Source organism: Euleptes europaea, chromosome 2, assembly GCF_029931775.1.
Source record: "Euleptes europaea isolate rEulEur1 chromosome 2, rEulEur1.hap1, whole genome shotgun sequence".
Taxonomy (NCBI): Eukaryota; Metazoa; Chordata; class Lepidosauria; order Squamata; family Sphaerodactylidae; genus Euleptes; species Euleptes europaea.
Genome location: NC_079313.1, coordinates 41,343,106 through 41,363,690, shown reverse-complemented (window position 1 = coordinate 41,363,690; position 20,585 = coordinate 41,343,106). Strand labels below are relative to the sequence as shown.

At 43.6% G+C, this 20,585-nt stretch overlaps 1 protein-coding gene across 1 annotated transcript in view; it reads right to left on the bottom strand.

Annotated features, from left to right (window-relative positions):
- Positions 1–20,585, bottom strand: part of COL11A1 (collagen type XI alpha 1 chain) — a 440,246-nt gene that overhangs the window by 171,228 nt on the left and 248,433 nt on the right. The window contains exons 4-7 of the mRNA XM_056844241.1: positions 11,736–11,789; positions 10,719–10,772; positions 10,525–10,578; positions 8,317–8,370 (exon numbers count right to left, since the gene is read on the bottom strand). Of these exons, the coding sequence (XP_056700219.1) occupies positions 8,317–8,370; positions 10,525–10,578; positions 10,719–10,772; positions 11,736–11,789 (216 nt within the window). The remainder of the gene's footprint in view (positions 1–8,316; positions 8,371–10,524; positions 10,579–10,718; positions 10,773–11,735; positions 11,790–20,585) is intronic.

Here is a 20,585-nt window from a genome sequence, read left to right as displayed (position 1 = left end):
GACATGGTAAGGGTTTAAACCTACTTGGGAAACTCCCCAGATATGCAAAACATGACTTTGCAAATTAACCAGGAAAAAGTTAAAAAATGCCATAATGAGTAAATAGGCTCTAAAAGGGATGGAATGTTGAGAGCGACCGTGTAACAGGAAAACAAAGGGTATGGGGGAGAATTTACAGACGGTTAACGCATGGCAGTACCTGGGGTGGTTTGTTGCTCGTCCCTTGCGCACCTTTCAGTTCTGCGTTCAAAAAATTGAATGCATGGACTGAAGGCCTCCGTGCCCCCCCCCCACTAGCAAGGGCTCCTCCGACAGGCAGAGAGCTTGCAAGTGGCGAAAGAGAAAGGTAAGCTCACAGCCGCGCTCTTCTTCCCCGCCCCCCGCTTGGAAGGGTTCCTCAGATGGATGGAGACAGGTGGAGGCGGCGGCGGGGAGTCTCCTGGTGGCAGCGGGCTTACCTTTCTCTTCAGCCCCTCACAGGCACTCCACCCATTGGAGGAGTTCTTCCTAGCAGCAGGGTGGAGGAGTGCTGCAGCGAACATGATGCGATGGAGCGCCTTAGGAGCTGCCACCACTCTGCGCTCCTCCACCCCGCTGTCCCCCGGGTGGGGGTGAGGGGAAGCCAGCAGTGAGTGAAGGCAGCGGTGGTGACTGTGAGGACTGGATAAAGGAGGCGGCAGGAGCGGCACTGAGCAAGGCACCAGCAGCAGGGGGGGAAGGAGAGAGAGAGGGGCATGGGATACAGGGGGGCAGAAAGGTGCCGCCGCTGCTGTTGCTGCTGCCACCGGAGCTGGGCAGTCTCCTGGCGGGGCTCGACCCAGGGACTTATACACACTGGCAACCTCCTGGAAATGCTGCAAACTTTCATTTTAAATTGGTACAACCCAGGAATTAGAAAACCTTGAGAAGTACTGATAGGAGGAGGGTTGATTGTGCATGTGGGGAATGACCATGCTACAAAACAGCCATGCATTAATGCCCACAGAGTCTTTGAGTGGTGTTGGGAATGAGAGAAATTTCCAAATTCTTCCTGCCCCACTGTGATTCCTTGCAGGCCCCCGATTGTGGGATAATAAATAAAATCTTCACATTTGAGCCCAAACATACAACTAGATTTCTGAGATAACACCATACTTGCATAATTTTTTTAAAAAACTGTAAATCACAGAAGATTAGGTAGGTAGTTCTACATCATCACATTTTATACTTTGAGTAATTCATAATCATTTGACTATAGTGATCTTACTCTATTTCAATGAACATTATCCCCTTTCATGATGTGTTACACTTTGATTCAAAGAAGAGTTTAGAAGGCTCCAGATGATGAACAGTTTGATGTGTGTAGCTAAATAGTAATATAACTGTTATATCTTAAAGGTTGTTCACCCTGTTCTTCTATACATTTTACAGTACACCACCAATATGACCATCATGGTGATGAGCCATTTGTGTATGGAGAGAAGACTTGTATACTGCAATAAACTAGGGGATGCAATGTATCCCCCTCACACACACATATAAAATTCCCTGTTCCCTGTTTGCAATGGCCAGTTTATCTAGTGTACTTATCACAACAGCATCCCCAAATTATCTTCATCAGAGTAAATTGGAACCATTCATTCCTATGGGATGAATTAAAAGGGATGGAGTTTGAAACAGAATTTGTGTGGTGGCAATTCCTCCACACATATAGTCCCAACCGAGCTTCTGTAACACTGATTATACTACTTTCAGACACATTTGAAAACAGAAAGTGAGAGTAATTAAACAATCACCATTATTAGGGTTGCCAGTTCCTACCTGGCCTCTGGTGGGAGATTCATCCATACGGCCATGAGGGGAAGTTTCTCCCACACACCCATGAGTGTACATGTGCACAGCGCAATTCTATCATTTCCAGGTTTATGGAAACCATAGAGTTTTGGGGGAGATTGCTAGAGTGTTGCCGGCACTTCTGGGGTAACCTGAAAGTGCTGGTGGTGCGGCGCATGCGCAGACTGCATGCAGATCACCACCCTCTATCCCAGCTGGCCTTCTTGCGCCCACCAACTAGCAAAGGGACAGCGGGCAGCGCAGTGAGTTGGCAGGCAATTGCCTGCCCTCACGGGGCAATTGGGAATCCTAGCCATTATCTATGTGCCAATACAGGCTTACACATGCAGATGCTATGTGCACCAAAAATGCATTCATAATGCTCCTCTCTATATTGCACTGTGAAGAAACAGGTGAAAATACCAACAGTGGAAATTACGTGGAAGAAGGGGTGATCAATTCCACCAACTCCTTTCCCATATGACTCCAGTCAGTGGTTAACTGAAAATACCAACTTGATCTTCAGAGATGAGATAATTGTACACAGTACACAATCTCAATTATTAATGTATATTTGAACTAGGGTTGTGCATATTGATAAACCCAAACCGAAAATAAACCTGAAATTAGCCGTTTCGGTAAATTCCAGGTTTCAGGTTTACCGAATGCCAAAACCTGGGGATAAACCAAATAGGTGATTCCCAAAAAAGCCAAACAGATATTTGGCTTTTTGGGTTTGGCTATTCGCTTTGCTCAGAGGCATGGCTCTGTGCTTTTTCCCCTTTTTCTTCCTTTTTTTTTAACTGTTTTTGTTAGGGTTATTTTGAGATAGGGTTATTTAAAAGATGAGGCTCACCCAGTCCCAACTGTAGGGATATACCCTCCAACTAAAAGGCTTCCGAAGATTTCTGCATCCATGTGGATCTCCTTCAGACAGCCCCCGTGGTCATGACTTCAGTCGGCTCCAATATGTCTGCCCCCCCATGAAAACCTGCTTTCCAAAATAAGGTTGCCCTGAGTAGAGGCTTTGTTTCCCCACACGGTGACTATCTTTTTGAATCAGATTTTTCAGGACCACAATAAAGGACTGCACACAGGATGTAATTTGCCACCAAAAGAAATGTTTTCCATGCCTTATTTTCCTTGAATTTAAACCCTTTTTCCTCCATTTGGAAGCTCATTTGCATGGACATCATACAAAGTGACCCAGAAATGAAGGCAGACCCCAGATGTTGAGGCACTAGCCTGGAATAGCATTTTTCCACCAGTCCTCGGCAATTCTGAACTTTTAAACCTGATAAACAGCTCCGGTCACAAATGCCTGCAGGATGGTGGTGACCCCTTTGTGGGCCCATAATTGGACCCCCTGTCCCAAAGTTCACCAAACTTTGGTGACCATTGAAGGAGAATCCCTTGCAGCCACACTGCAAATTTGGGGACTCTACCTCCAAAAAGCCTCCCAGGAGCGTCGAAAAAATCCCCATTGACTATAATGGGCCTAGATTTTTCAGGGAACTAAAAAATAAACTAAATACCCATATTTACCAGTATGGGTGTTTGGCTTATTTCAGCTTTACTGAAAAAATCAGGCTGAAAAAAACTGAACCCGAAATTTACCGAATTTCCCCCCTACAACCCCAATTTGAACATAAATTTGTATACCGTGGGCGATTTCCATCCATGGAGTGATTTCTCCCCTCTCCCCTGGTACAGCCCAAAATGTCCTCCAAAATGTTGACCCTAAGGAACAAAGGACTCCCAGGTATAGCTTGGGGGGGTCAGAGGTCTACAGGGGCACGGGGGAACCAGTGAATATTGGCCTACTTCCTCCTGTGGAAATACTCCATGAGATCCAAGCCAAAGGAGTCTACTTTATACAAAGTCAGCCCATTGGTCCATCTAGCATAGTACTGTCCATCTAGATTGGCAGCAGCTCTCCACCTAGACTGGCAGTACTAGGCAAAGAAAAGTATTTCCAAATGCTTATCTTATTTCTTTTACTAGAGATTGAGTCTTCTACATGCTAAGTATGTGCCCCTTTCCATGACCTGGATCCAAACAACTGTGAAGAAAACTGTTCACATGGCTGCAGTGGGAAGGGAAAGTGCAGAAATCACCTCTCCGGCTGTTGTGTGGCCTTTTGTTCTACTCATTCCCTAGGGGGCAATTTCTACTTACCCCCATACTTATTCCCTCCCTCCATTTACCACACTGCTCCTGAAAATTCCTGGATCTTAGGAGGAACATTTAGGAGAGGGGGAAGATAGGGGACGATGCCCTTTCCCTTGAGGCACACCTGGCACCTGTATTGCTTTCTTCTAGGCACTAGGCCAAAAACTTTCTGTTTACCCAGGCTTTTAATTAAGGGGTTGATTTTAAACACTATTTTAGCTGGGAAACTGTTGCTTTAAACTGTCTGTGGTCTGTATCTATTATCTATGTTTTTGTTCTAAACTAAGGCTTTTTTAAGATGGATTTTAATTAGTCTTTTAAATTTGTTGTTTTCATTATTTTGTTTTGTAAGCCATCTCAGGCAGGTTCCTGGAGAGGCAGCATATTTTCCCCCCTAAATTCTTAAATAAAGGACTGCAGAAAGAATGGGAAGGCTACAAAGCTTCATTCCATGAGCAAATGTCTGCTGGTATCTGGCTCCAATGGCATGAATGTCTGACTATTAGTCCCCTTACTGAGAAAATATTACCACTGTTTAAAAGCCTTTACATCGTACTTCCCACACTTATAACATTTAAATACAAACGTTCAAACCTAAATCTGCAAAGCGATACACTGTGTGTGGGTCTTGAATTTGTAGGGCAGTTCATTTGATTTTAACTGAAATTGAACCTTTTTGTTTTCACAAAATCAGGCCTGTCATGCTTTTAGCTTTTAGCAGCCTTTGGAAAGCTCTAAAGTTTTTTTGTTGTGTGTGTGTTATTGTTTTTTAAAGAAAACATCAACTGTATCCCTACTATAGGAGTGTGAAAGAAGCCCTTAGTTCAAAGTATTAAAATTAATGATGGTGTATTTGCAAAACAAAAATGACAGCAGAATTCATGGCCTTGGGAAAGAGCAAAAAAGGTAGTTGCTTTCATTACACACATACAGGTTGCACAAAACTGCTAACTCTGTCATACTGCATTAGATGACAGACAGAGATTCTTTGGCTGCAAGACAATTTGGAAATATTTATTCAGCCATGCAGAGGCGTGTACAGTATGTGCTAACTGTACTTAATTGTAGAGTGCCCCCTACTGGCCACCCATGATCTGGATTTCATTCTCAAGAAGTTGCATGCTTTTGTATTTGGAAGTGACAGAAACATCATGGCTCCCCAATGGAGTGTGCTAAAACACTTATATTACAATGTCAGTGAGTGTCAACACATAAAAGATATGGATCAAGGGCAGCAAATGTCATATGGTATATTCACCAACAAGTCACAGAGTCATACAGCAGTTGTATCATGATATCATGACTATGAATAACGAGGACATAGCAAATCCCCAAAACCTTCAGTGAAAACAAATCTGAAAACACATTAGCACTTCTGGCTCATCTCTAATTTAACCAACATCTCCTTTCTCTTCTGTCATAATTTTCTACCATTTCATGTACTTGACACTTCTTATTTTGAGCCAGATGAGCAAGTAATTCTGCAGCTTGAACTGGGAAACTAGTGCAAAACTACTGCAACAGAAAGGTAACATGGAAATGCTGGATTGGTTTGGCCTGATATAAATACTAGAAACTGCCAAGGACATTTTTTTGGTTTCAGCTGAAGACACTGACATCAAGATCATTAGGAACTAGATTCATGTGTGGGCACTTATATTCTTGACATAACTTCAAAACAACTATGTCAACATTGTCAGGAATGCAGGGTGCTGTTCTAAAGACTCTTCACCCAATCCAGCCAATTCCTGTGGCAAGCAGCTTGCAAATACTATGGCTACATGGACAAAGAAGTGTTTCTTGCTGGTCTTCCCATGCAGCTTTTAATGTTTTGATTTATCTGAATTATTCTTGGGCAGTTGTATAAAAATGATTTCCTTCTATTGCAAAAGTAAAACTAAAGTGACAAATGAAAAGAAGATATGCCTGCTGGAACTTCACAATTGTGAGCCTGAGCTATCTTTAATCAGAGATTAACAAGATCAAACACTTGAGACTCCTGCCCCTGACCAAGACATTTAGAAGGGAAGTGGATATAAAGAACCATTTCATATTTTACTCAGCACTTGTGTTTGCTAGAGTTATACCAGTTTTTCCTACATTAAACATGTTAAATGAGAACTGTGTATAAATACCAGGGCAACCACCACAAAACGATTGCTTCATGTGGTGGCTGTTCAAAAAGAATAACTGAGTACCACTTCGAGGTTGCATTCAATCAGAAAAACAAATCACAGCAGACAAAGTGGAATTGATGAACAAGCTGGGGTTTGATACATACATCTGGTAGACCAAGCATGGCTTGTGTAACAAAACCACAGTTTGTCATAACATCTGACTGTAGTCTAAGTATTTCTAGAGCCAACTTTTACAGAAGTGGGAGATTCACCTTAAGCTAATTTGGGATGTTGCAATAAAATAAGTCAGTGAAGACCATCTGTGGGTCTTGGCCAGCATCAGGAAATGAGACATGAATTCACAGTGAGTACAAACTTGTTGCGAGAAAGCAAGTGGATCAAGAGCAACTAGGCTTTATCCACAGCAGAGATTATTTATTAATTTAGTTAGGATATTTTTAATGCATCCTCTTCAGAGTCCTGCTTCAGGCAGCTTACCATTAACTCACCACAATATTAAAAATAAGCAATTTGACATAAATATCATTAGAAAAAAATAACCATTGGACATAAACAGCATAAAACAGAAGCAGACCATTAAAACGCTAAGATAAAAAGATATATTTTGGCCTAGCACCTAAGTAAAGAAAGTAAAGTAGGCGACAGGCAAGCATCAAAGGAGAAGGTATTCCAAAAGTGAGGAGCCACCACAGAAAATGCTCGATGTCCAGTCATCATTAGCCTCACATCTGAAGGCCAGAGCACAGACAACAGGTCTTGAGAAATAGATCTTAACTGGCATGCTGGATAGTATAGGACACAATGGTCATAAGAACATGAGAAAGGCCATGCTGGATCAGACCAAGGCCCATCAAGTCCAGCAGTCTGTTCATACAGTGGCCAACCAGGTGCCTCTAGGAAGCCCACAAACAAGACGACTGCAGCAGCATTACCTTGCCTGTGTTCCACAGCACCTCATATAATAGGCATGCTCCTCTGTTATGGTAGAGTTCTGCAGATACCCTGATACTCCTGGCTCCAAGCTGTCTAGGAACTTAAAGGTAAGATCTGGCACTTTGAATTTGAATAACCAGTGCAGAATTTTCAGCTCTCAGGTGATATAATCCCTGTAAGCAACCCAATAGCCTGGCTGGCACAATTTGAACCAATTGAAGTTTCCAAACCATTTTAAGGGCAGCCCCACATAGAGTGTATTACAATAATAAACTTGGATGTGATCAGAACATGGATCACTGTGGTCAGATCCCATTTTTTAAGGAACAACTGTAGCTGGGAAACCAGTTAAAGCTGATAAAAGGTGCTATGTGCCACCGAGGAGATATAAGCCTTCAACCATAGTATTCAGTACCACACCCAAGCTATGAACCTGCTTCTTCAAGGGCAGTGTAACCTCCTCTTGGACAGGCTGACTGTGCAGTCCCCAAGCAGCATCTCCATTAAACAACGCCTCGGTCTTGTCTGGATTGATTTTCAGTTTATTGGCTCCCATCCACCTCATTACCTTCTCCATGCACCTATTTAGGACTTCCATAGACCCACCTGACTTAGCTGTTAAGGAGAAATAGAGGTGGGTGTCATCTGCAGATTGGTGACATCTCACTCCTGGATGACCTCTCCCATCACGTAGATGTTAAATAGAATAGGGAAGAAGACAGAACCCTGAGGAACTCCATAGAATAAATGCCATGGGGCCAAGAAGCAGTCCCCCAACACAACCTTCTAGAATTAGTTGGTCAAGTATGAGTGGAACCACTGAAACACAATGCCCCCTACTCCCTCCCAGTCCAGCCAACCTCCTTAGAAGGATACCATGGTTGATGTTATCGAAAGCCGCTGAGACTTAAAGGACTTGAACAAGAGCTGATGAAAGGAGACTACAGTATGTTTCCCTCAGATGGTCATTAAAAGAATTGAAAATTATACCAGAAAAAGAACCCTATTTTAAGTTCTGTTTGTTCCTCATATTGAAGATGTACAGAAGCTGAAATCTATGACTCAAAACTGCTGCCTTTGCAATTACTTCAGAGAAGTTTTATTGACTTTCATAAAGATATTCCAGTCTGTCTAGCAGGAAGGATAGCAACACCATCACAAGCATGAAATATTACAACTGCTTTGGCCAACAGCTGCAGGTACAATTTTACTGCAGCCATATTCTGATCTGTTTTCAGACAAACATGAATCTTTTTCTTACCCTGTTACCTTTATCACCAGGTAAACCAGGAAGGCCATCAAAACCTCTGTCACCCTAGTGGGGAAAAAAGGATGTTAGTAATTTACTGTTGCTGTTTGTAAAAGTTTTAATAAACTGCAAAAGTCTGCTGTAAATCTATTCTGTCGGTGTGTTCATTTGCCCAGCTTCTACTGAAGTTGCATGTTGCTTGGTATATGCCAGAAAACAAAATTTGCTCCACAACTGAATGTCTATATTATGCTATAGACCTTGACACTGAGACAGAGCTCTGTATGACAGGCAACACTAAAAAATCTCACATATTTTTCTTGTGTGATTTCTTCACACCTTTGAATATTCAACCTGTTGCATGCTGCGTGCCGGTATCAGCAGATTGAAAGAAACACAAGTTATTCCTTTTAAATTAGCTAACAAGTCTTTATTTTTATTTTATTTCTATCCCTCCCCCTCCCCCACTGCAGTGGGACTCAGAGCATATATGATTAAAATCCAATAAATATATAAATGTATAAAATTAAAATATTGTCGAAGGCTTTCACGGTCAGAGTTCATTGGTTCTTGTAGGTTATCCGGGCTGTGTGACTGTGGTCTTGGTATTTTCTTTCCTGATGTTTCGCCAGCAGCTGTGGCAGGCATCTTCAGAGGAGTAACACTGAAGGACAGTGTCTCTCAGTGTCAAGTGTGTAGGAAGAGTAATATATAGTCAGAAGGGGGTTGGGTTTGAGCTGAGTAATTGTCCTGCAAAGGACATTGAGAGACACTGTCCTTCAGTGTTACTCCTCTGAAGATGCCTGCCACAGCTGCTGGTGAAACGTCAGGAAAGAAAATACCAAGACCACGGTCACACAGCGTGGATAACCTACAAGAACCGACATAAAATTAACATTAGAGTAAAACAAATATAATATAACCCTAAAAACTGCAAGGTGGCATGTAATCATTCCTCCCCATGTAGGGGAGGGGAGACCCAATCGAAGCTGGCACTAGACTGGCACTAGGCTGGTATTGCTGGGGGAGAGAGGATTGACACATCAGGTGGCTCCCAACAGCTTCCACAGGAGACCAGAAGCAACACCCCAGAAGGAACTAAGGCAGATGGAAGGGGTGGCCAGCTGATGTCATAACCAGTTGCTACCCTCAACCATAAGTGCAGGATCAATCTATGAGAACAATCCATCCCCACCTGGGCTGAACACATAGGAAACAAATGGAATACAGGTTAATGGATATGATTTTGGTTGTGGAAAAAGGGGTGTGTACATAATGCAGTGCATCACTGGTTTTCATAGGACTATCTTGTGTCTCTCCAGCATATTCATCCTGCTATCCCTTTACTCCACGTGGTCCTGGTCTGACACTGACTCTTTCCCAGAACATATGGGAGCATGGATGAGCCTCCTGTTAGGAGTAATAACTGGTAAGATACAATAAATTCATGCCCAAGGAACATGCAGGGAGAAAATGGAAAATGTTTCACTGAACCCTCCTTTCCCAGCACCCATTGTGGGGATGGCTGATGCCCATACAAATGGAAGCATCAGATGAAATCATCTGAAACTTTATTCATATATTGCAAGCATTCCAATAGATTGTACTAGCTTTCCATGGGTGGAAGTGGTAGGAGTGGACCTTTTTGACTCAAAAATGGCTATACCAGGAATTGTGCAACCTCTGTGGACAAAAGCCATATAAGACTGGGGTGTAGTGCAGTGAATGGGAAACTAGCAAGATTGAGTAGAAAAACTGGTAGGAGACAACCCATTATGAATGCATTTAAAGTTTAATTTGGTAAAACTAATGACAGTCTTCTTACCAAAAGAAATTGTGTAAGCAATCTATCCTAGTTATTTTTATGAACTGATATGTGCAAGAGCTCCCAGGGCTTTCGTCCAGTCTGGGGTACTAGTGGAAACTCAGCCCTATTAGTGCTCAGTGAGTCAATCTAGTTCTTGTATTCATCAGGGTCTGCTGGACCGTGACTCTTTCTTTGTGAAGCTATGACAGTATATATAAATGTGCAGCAATAGCCAGAACTGTGACATTAAGGAATGATCCTTAACTTTTTACTATGATCAATTAGTTGCAATTAATTCTGAGCATAACTCTGCTCCAATTCAGTGATGTTAGTATGCCAGGAGGAAGAAATTTGGTTTCTAACTAAAACAAATCAGGAAAATATCCAGCTATAAAATATTTATATTTGCTTACCTTAGAACCAGGTTCCCCTGGCATCCCTCTAGCACCATCAGCACCTGGACGACCCTAGAGAGGGAAAAAAGAAGCACTTGAATGCCAAATACACAGTGTCACTAGTACATTTACTGCTGTTCAGTGTGTGTGTTCAGTGTATATGAAATATATTTTCACCCCACCTGAGCTATTTAGAAGTATGAAATACCTACTCGTTTGCCAGGTTTTCCAGGAAGACCAGCTGGACCTTGTATACCTCGAGGGCCCTGAAAACAAGCAAGATATGCTGACTACAACCATTAAAGATAAATCAGCAGTGCCATAATAATATGTTCTTAATTATCCACCCCAAAGTGATTTTGATGTGCAACCTTCCACATGAATTAGGAGGCCACCGAGAGCTGTTTAAACCCAGATTATCAGTATATCAATTTCAGTAGTATCACTGCATAGTCTGAAAAATTCAGTGAAATCAGTCTGTGAAAGATGAAAAGTCAGGATGTTCCATTTATTTACAGAGCACAATCTACACAGAGGGAGAAAAGACATTCTGTCTACTCTGGGCTTTGTAACCCATAGCCAGAGTTGTTGAGGGGATGGATTAGAGGTACAAAATTCCTGGGACCTGAATTGCACTGGGGGTCCAAGGAAGAAGGGAAGGTCTTGCTGGGAGTTAGTAGCAGGTTATTTGTTCTAATCTTCTTCTGGGTGTGAAGAAATTGATGCCTGGAGGCCCATGGTGGCTCTCAGTAGCTGCACCCACGCAAAGTATCTTACTATTGGATTCTACAAACTGAGAACCAGTAAAGAATTCTTGGTATAAAGGAACAGTTTGCAAATTCTCCCCTGTCCATTCAGGGTTCTATTAGCTCTGACACCAACTAATTTGAGCAAGGAGAACTAAAGCAATAGCAAAAACTCTTTATCTGTGGCAATATGCAGTGTCAGTGCTCAGGACTGCAGAAATGCATGCAGGGAAAAACCACAAGAGGCCAATTTTATAACCCTAATCTTCCTGAAACAAATGGCTTTTGTATGCAAGGCAAACAAGGCTCTGAAACAGCAGTCTCGAGCGGCAGTTTCTATAACTCTAATACATACTTGGGATAGGTTGTGCTGATATGCTGAACTTTAATGCAGAGAGCAATCCTAAGCAGGTCTACAGAGATGCATGCAATAGTGCTTACTGCTAGGAACGTGTTTGCAGAGCTGCACTGACAGCATCTTACCTGGGGACCTGGGTCTCCACCATCCCCTTTGGCACCTGAAGCTCCAGGACCACCCTATATGATAAATGTAAAACATTCTTTTAGCTTTGCTTAAGTGATATTTTAACCACAAGAATCAAACGATACCTTTGCCTTGCTAAATAACACATTAGACATTTTTATATAGTTAAAGAATTTACTGATAGTGACCTGATGGGTATCATCCTTTCTTAATATCCAAACAATAAGAACTGATGTCACATCTAGTAAGTACCTTTTTTTTTTCTTGACAGGTCCCAGGACACTTAAGACACTAAGAGAAAGGGAATAGATTCTAACATAACCCCTGTTATACCAAAGACACTAATGGAAAAATACCTGATCTACAGCAGCAAGAAATTAAATCAAAACAGTTTCCGTCTTGACATTAGGAAGAATTTTCTAACAGTTAGAGCAGTTCCTCAGTGGAACAGGCTTCCTCGGGAGGTGGTAAGCTCTCCTTCCCTGGAGGTTTTTAAGAAGAGGTTAGATGGCCATTTGTCAGCAATGCTGATTCTGTGACCTTAGGCAGATGAGAGGGAAGGCATCTTGGCCATCTTCTGGTCACTGGGGGTGTGGTGGGGGAGGTAGTTGTGAATGCCCTGCATTGTGCAGGGGGTTGGACTTGATGACCCTGGTGGTCCCTTCCAACTCTATGCTTCTAAAAGACTAACTTGTTAGGAATAGAGGGAAAGAAAAAGAAAATGGTGCATTTTTTAAGCCACTGGAGGACTTAACTTAAAAAGTGGACACTAACAAACAAATAAATCCAAGGCATTTCACCAGAATTACACCAGCAATGCGGCAGAAAGATAACACCAAAGTAACTGATTAAGACTGAGGCTTTGGGGGAAAGTTATTACATGTGAACTTCTGGCCAACATAATAAGGTGGAATTGTTAGAAGTCTTTTTGTAGTGTTGGAAATATGCAATCCAGATGATCATGTGCCACACAGTGCTACTTGCCAGAATGGTAGGACCGCCAATCTCCAGATGGTGGCTGGAGATCTCCTGCCATTACAACTGATCTCCAGGCAACAGAAATCACCTGGAGAAAATGGCCGTTTTGGAAAGTGGATTATATGGCATTATACCCAATTGAAGTCCCTCCCTCCCCAAACTCTGCCCTGCCTAGGCTCCACCCCCAAATCTTCAGGTATTTCCCAATTTAGAGCTGGCAACCCCACAGAATGGCCTTTTAGATGGCCCCACCTGAAGGAGATGATTTTGCCTCTGCTTTAATATCCAATCTGCAGTCAATCACCTTGATGGCCGTTTGCATGAAGCATAAGAGATTCATGGTTGTGTAAATCTTCTCTACCAACATAGATTATTATTATTTAATTTACGTTATTAATATTTTGCCTTTCTCACTTGAACTCAAGGCGAATTACAACACAGTAAGTCAATACAATTGGCAGGATCGGACATTGAATGAACAATGCAAATAGGAATTAGGGGGTAGAACCAACCAAAAGTCTAAGAACACAACAGAAGCAAAGCATAAGTATTCACATGACACATTAAATTACATAGTAGGATATTAGTTTCAGCAAGGTATACATGATAGTACAGACCATAATCCCTAATAATTTATCCAAGTAACTTAGTGAAATATTTAGTACAGTGCAACTCTATTTACTGCGTAGAACACCCCTTGATTATTTCAGTTTTGCATAGTTTATGGAAAGCCAGGAGGATGGGACCTACTCATCCAGACCATTCCACAAGGTGGGGGCCACAATGGAGAAGGCACATGTATGGGCAGTTGTTGATTTTGTCCATTTGCTGGTTGGCACCTGCAGAAAGTCCTACTCAGATGAGTGAAGCTATCATGGCAGAGTATGGGGAAGAGACGTCTCACAGACATGTGGGTCCAAAGCCATGAAGGCATTTGTATGTGATAGCTAATACCTTACACTGAACCATGCTACAAAAGAGCCAGTAATTATGATCTGGGTTTCCAAAACATAATCACAGTGCTGTTGTAAGCTTATAATTGTTGCAAGTGTGTTTAGGAAATGGTTTCTTATTTCAGTACAGGCTTCTTTGTAGCGTATCAAGGGGTATAGAGAAATGAAGACTTAAAAATAAGAACAATTCATCATTTTTTGTCAATGTTCTGAATTAGAGCAACTGGATTTCTAAAGCCTCCTAGTGGCTGAAAAGAAAATTAGATAATAACACAGTTCCTGTACCAAGTTTTTTTTAAATACACAACTTTATCTCATACTGAGCATTGACTGAGATGTAAGCTATTACCTCACAGTTACTAAGAATAAAACTATTCAAATCAACAAGGCCAGATGAATGTGTTAAGGACTGCACTAAGAAATTCATTTAAATTCTGTAATTAAAGATTTCAATTCTATAAAAATAGACCAATACAATGTTGACCCCCCAAGTTCAAAGTAACATATAAGCTCAAATTGAGACATGGCAGGGGAAATGTCTTGCATTTGACTTGATGACCTGTATAGGCCTCTTCTGAATCCCTTTACTTCAAAGAAGCCTCAGTATGTCTTACTTTGAAAAACACAACTAAACTCAGATGATAACTCAAGCTGTATCTTGATAAATGTTGTACAGATTTGGGATGTTGCTATTTGGCTCTCACTCAGCGTTACGAGGAACGAAGCCACCTCTGGTGATGGACATTGAGGTGGCAGCCAGGCTGGAAGCCACCTTCTGACACAAGATACCTGGAGGTTTGCTCTGCTATCAGTGGCTGCCCACAAGGTTATCCTGATAATGTGGAACTGAAGCAATGAATGGGTGCCAAAGGAAAAGGTTCTCCCACCTGGAGAACTATGGGATAGTGATGGAATTACATGCAAGAAAGAACAAGAATTATAGGAAGGAGGGAAAGCAATTTACTATAATGTTCCACTGTAAGTAATGAAAGTAGAGAACAATCTCTTTTCCATTACTGCATGCATACCTGTAATATTTATACACAAGGGGACATGAATTACATAATGGAAGAGTAAATAGAATATATGTTGGATCCTGTGAGTCACCAGTCTTGCTGACTTTCCTTTCCCCCAGCAACCATTTCTGGGATCCTCAGGGAATTTATTCCCTGGATCAAGGGTACGTAGAGTAACAGCCATGCAGGTCCAAAGGAGGGAGGAGGGAGGGGTCAAAATCACTCCTTCCTTACTTTTGTGTGAGACAATTGTGTAAGCTCTGCTGATGGGAAAGAACGGGGGCGGGTGGGTGAAAAATGTGAGAACTTCTATTCCATTCTGCAGGATCAGTTTTGTTTCTGGGGAAAAAAAGGGCACATGAAACTGCTTCAAACTGAGCCAAACCACTAGTTTATCAGGCTCAGTACTGTCTACCCTTTCTGGCAGTGGTTCTCCAGGGTCCCAGACAGAAATCTCTCACATTACCTACTACCTGATCTTTTAACTGGAGGTCCCAGGTATTGAACCTAGAGCTCCTCTAAGCAAAGCAGATGCTCTTCCACTGAGTCAGGCCCCCACTCGACACACACGCACAAAATCTTCAGCAGATTCTTGCAACAACAACAACAACAACAAAAACACCCTACAATTGTTTCTGTATGACCCTACCTGGCAACATTTGCTAACAAGGAATTTGAATTTAGAAAGGGTCGCTGACATTCACTTCATCCAGTTAATAATTCAATCCCATTTATTTTTTATTGAATTTATACCCCACCCTCTCCCGACACAAGTCGGGCTCATATATGGCAAGTAGCAGGCAATGTGCTCTACCTCTGCTAGCCAATGGCGAAAATATCGATTTTTTTCAGAGAACCTTCCCTATATTATAAACCTCAAATTGTTTTTCCCATTTGTCTGCATCATGCCCTGCCAAGCCTGTACTGGTATTCACTGTGGGAAGCAAGAGATTAAAGATCCCCTTTCACTCTATTTTATTTTTATTGCTATTATATTGTGTTTTTCTTCAATCATGGAACTTAAAGTCACTAATATGGGTTTCCAAGGAGATCGCCAATCCAGGCACCAACCAGCATGAGTGCTGTATCATGGATCTGCAGTCCATGCTCCAGGACACAAAGATTTCTAGGGATTACGATAAAGGCCCAATAATGACCAACCTGGTCTTGCCTTTCAGAAACACTGAACACTGCTTTAGGAGGTAAATATATCCATTCATTTTGAATGCTATGCTTCCTCTTGACCCTTCCTGTGTATGTGTTCTTTTTCCCCCAATGTAATTACTGAGGTTCTTTGGAAAACTACCGGCTTTATGCATAGCTTATAATCTTCGATGTACTAACTATAATTTTATATTGTTGAAAATACACCCGGAGAGCTTTTTAAAAGCTAGTGACTGCTTAACGGTAGCATTTAAGTGAGGTATTTGATTACCTCTGTCAGCATCGTATCAGTTTTGTAAAAGAGGAAACCATCATTAGGATAAAATTACTCAGGTGATTTAGCAACTGTAGAGCTGGAATGCTCCTTTGGTCACAGCTCAAGGACAGCTACAAGACTGGCAAATGTCAAATGTATATCCTGTCAGAGCTCATTCCTGAGCATGGGGGCCGAATGGGCTTAGGAGGTGACCAGCCCCCTACACTAGTGTCCATGCCACTTGCAAAGTGCAAAGCGGCATGGATGCTGGCATAGTGCCACTTGCAGTGGCACCTCAGGACTGGCATGGCAGCGTGGCCCATGGAAGCCAGCTCAGCCTCCTACCAACACAAGGGCTCATGCTGGCATCCTGGAAGGTGTTCCCGGGGCTTTCTGGGGGGCGGGGCCGCTGGTAGGCTGCCTCCTGACCCCTTCCAGCCCAGGAACACCCCCTCTGAAACAGCATTGCTGTGCCAGGTTTTTCCTGGCACAGCCTCGCTGTTCTCTACAGGGGGGGAATGCCCCATTTTTCAATTTTTACATTTAAAAAGGCTTTTTTTAAAGCCTTTTGGTGGCTGGGGAACCTCTTTGGAGTTGCCACAGTGGCGCCTCCGGCCGCTGCAAAGCTCCACAGTTCTTCTACTTGTCATCCAAGCTAAATACTCAATTTCTGCTTCTTTTTCTTTCTTTAAAAACAAACAAACATTTGTAGACAGTTTAACTTCCTTAGCAATGCACTCTCTGTGTTTTGGAGATAATTCACGAGGCCTCCAAAGCTGGAGCAAAATTGTTTTCCCATGCAGAGAGAGATGAGGAGATACTGCTTTCACTGAAATTTAACTTCATGGTATTATCATGAAGTCATATATGGCTATGTGGCATCATGTCCTTATCATATTGGGTATATGATCTCCAGCTGGCTGTACCACATAGCCAGAAGCTGCTGAACCTTCTTTACTTAAAAGAAAATTGACACCAAAGCAGTGGCTAATGGAGGAAGCAAACTGGAGTGAAGTTGAGCAAAATGGTATAAAAAAGACATCTGGGGTGGAGGATTTTTTATATATATGAAACTGTCTAAAATACCTGTTGTAGACCTCATAGATGAACAGGGGTTACCTGGTGCTGAATTTCCTTAAACTTCTCAGTGAGGATAGGAGTTCTAGGGTACAGTTTTGACAACTGAGGTCAATAGGAGTTTTAGCATCAACAACAATGAAAACAAGATTAGAACCCTACACGTCACACATATTATTTTTTTTAGAAAATGGTGCATATAATTAAGATCTATCTATAAAAGAACTGGGCACACACATTATGTGAAATATATCCAGTTGGAGAATCAAAAGGTACACTTTGGTATTCCTTTTTGCAAATAAATATTCTTAAAACATTTACATGGGTGGCTGCTCTTGTTGGGGCTATAGCTAGAATTAGGATAAAGAGGTCATAAGCATGGAGAAAGAAATAATTATCATGGGATCAAGTAACACCAGAGGCATTTTTGCATCCTTTGAAAAAAGCACCCACCTTTCAGTGATTTTTCACACCTGTTTGAGAAAGTGACAGTTTTTTTGCAGCGGGTTAGGGCAGTGGTCGGCAAACTCATTAGTCAAAAGAGCCAAATATCAACAGTACAACGATTGAGATTTCTTTTGAGAGCCAAATTTCTTAAACTTAAACTATATAGGTAGGTACACTGTTTATTAACTTAATAAACTTTAATTAAAGTTTTAAGTCTTAATTAAACTATAGGTACACTGAATAAAACTTGATATCTTTTGTGGGGAGAGGAAGGGAAGGTGATTGTAACTGGTTTGGTTTTCCTTAAAAGGTAGAGAAAGTCAGCATATAAAAACCAACTCTTCTTCTTGTGTTCACCTGAAATTTATACTCCCCAGTCCTTACTTCCTGATATGAGTGGACTGCTTGTGCTTACTAAGCAGGGTGGAAAAGGCAATTTGTGCATGATCAAAGGCATCTTTTTCTTATTTTCTCATTTAATATTCCTGGACATTTTCTGGGCCTAAGTCCTTGTGAGCCTTATTGGCGATTGTAAGCCGGTTTGATTCTTCCTTAAATGGCAGAGAAAGTCGGCGTATAAAAACCAATTCTTCCCTTCCATTCACCTCCTTTATGCACTCTTTAAAGTGGGGCCCAATCCACACACACACCCAACCTTTGTGCCCAAGCGAACAGGAGCTACGCTCACACGTGCTAATCCCGCCAGAGGAAGCCCGGCCGCGTCGAGCTCCCCCCCCCCCGCTCCCTGGGCAGAGGCGGGCAGCGACCCTCCTCCCCTCTGCCCCTCTCCCACCGCCCCTGAGACTATTTCGAATGCATAACAGCGCTTCCAGGAGGTCAATGCGAGGGGGGGAGAGACGGAGACATCCTCACAAAAGGCAGCCCAGCATGGCCTTTCCTGGCGGCCCTGAGCCCTACGCGCCCCCCTGCCCCCGACTCCCGCACACCGCCACAGTCGCTTCTGGCATCGGAGCCAAGAGGGAAGGAGCAGCCGGGAGCAGCCCCCCCCTCCCCAAGCAGCGCGGCCGTGAGAGCAGCAGCCGGCCCCGGCTCGGTGGGGCTGGACATGTCGCCGGCGCGCCGGCTCTGCTTTGCCACCTGCCCCCGACGACCCCAGCCCGGCCCCTGCTAGGCACAGCGCCCAGGTGCAGCAGAGAGCCGCCGGCGCTGGGCCGGCCCCACTCGCCCTCGCCCGGACCTCCCTCTGCCCCATTTCCCGGCCAGACGCTGCGGCGTGGCCTGGGCTTGAGAAGCGGCCTCCCTGGAGTGAGGGGGGGGGCGGCTCCGCACCGGCGCGCCCTGGGCGCATAGGCGAGGGGGAGCGGCTGCCTGCGCCTTTGGCGGGCACGGAAGGCGCCACCTCGCTACCGCCAGGGAGGGAAGGCCGGGGCCGGCCGGCAAGCGCCTCAGAGCACCGCCACTGCTGCAGCGAGGGTGTGTCCTTGAGCCCCCACCCCCTTGGTGCTGGTGGGGGGGAGGTGGAGACCGGCGGGAGGAGGAGGAGGAAGTGGAGAGGGCGGAGAATAGAGGGCCAATGGATCCCTGAAAGGCTGCAGGAGCTGCGGCGGAGGGGGCTCCCTCCTTTCTCCCCCCCCCTCCACCGCACCCCACCCCAACCCCGGGCCGGTACCTTGCAGGCGGAGTAGACGCCCAGCTTCTCGAGCTTCTTGGCGCGGGGCACGGAGCGGAGGTGCGCCTTCTTGCCCGAGATGCGAGCCGAGCCGGGGACCTCCTCCTCCACTGCGCGAGCCGCACTCAAGGGGCCAAAAAGCCGCATGCGGCTCACGAGCCGCGGTTTTGCGACCCCTGGGTTAGGGGAAGAGGTAATCACTCCTCATTGGCAGGGCAGCTGGGTCAGTGTTCCCTCACCCTTATCCAGTTGAGCTGTGGTTGAGCTGTGGCAGAATGTGAATGCAGAAGCACAGTTGGGTATGATCAATGGTCAATGCATTTGGATACACGCCCAAATGCACGTTTCCATACACATTTGGTCACAGCTAAGCATACGTAACTATGGACAACTGAAGATGACATGGGGGGGTGAAAGTTTTGCTACATAGCACTGGCCAGTGGTAACAAGGTAACAAGGTTTTTACTGGCTCGGATACCTTAATGTTGGAGACATGTGTCCTCTTCCCCTGCTCAGATTTAGGGCATAGGGCGACTGTCGTGTTAGGCTTCACTCAGCAACAAATATAATTGGGTAATCATACAATCATGGGTAAAAATCCTAGCGCTACACAAGATACAGCTTGCACTCAAGGCAAATTCTGTTCTGATTCCTGAGTGGAGCTCCAGTATTGAATGAGTTCTAATCAGCCAGCGTTTCACGGATGTGGCAGCAACAGTCTCCTTACATCATAAAGTCTACATAGAGGCTGGGGAACTGGCCTCTATGGCTCCGTCCTGTATCTTAATTATTAGGAAAATTCTTTTATCAGAGGATTATGGATCGTATAATCATGGGTGGTGAAAGTCAAATAAAGCAGACGCACACAATGAACAGACAAAGTCCTTTGTCTTAGCAAAAACAAAAACTTTACTCCCTATAAAATAGGGTAGGGTTTACTGGAGGTTAAAACAAGAAATCCTTACTACTAGTTTCCTATACGCGCCAGAAAAGATCTGGCAGTTTCTAAACTTAAGCACATGGCATCTCTAAAATACAGAGTTGCCCCATCCTCTCTGGTTGAGATTCAAAAAGTAACTGGGTACTGCTTTCTCTTCTAAACAAAGGAAGAAAGCAATAATATGCAGATTGTGGCTACGTGACCACAAACATGTTTACAACTGATCCTCTCTGACCAATAGCTACTTGACACATTGGAGATTACATCACCTTCTTGAACTGGTCAGCATCAATACAATCAATTTTAACCCTTGTCTGTCTGACATGTAACGAAGCTTGCTATCTAATCCTCAACATTAATTTGTTATCACTAACAACCTGTTTATGAA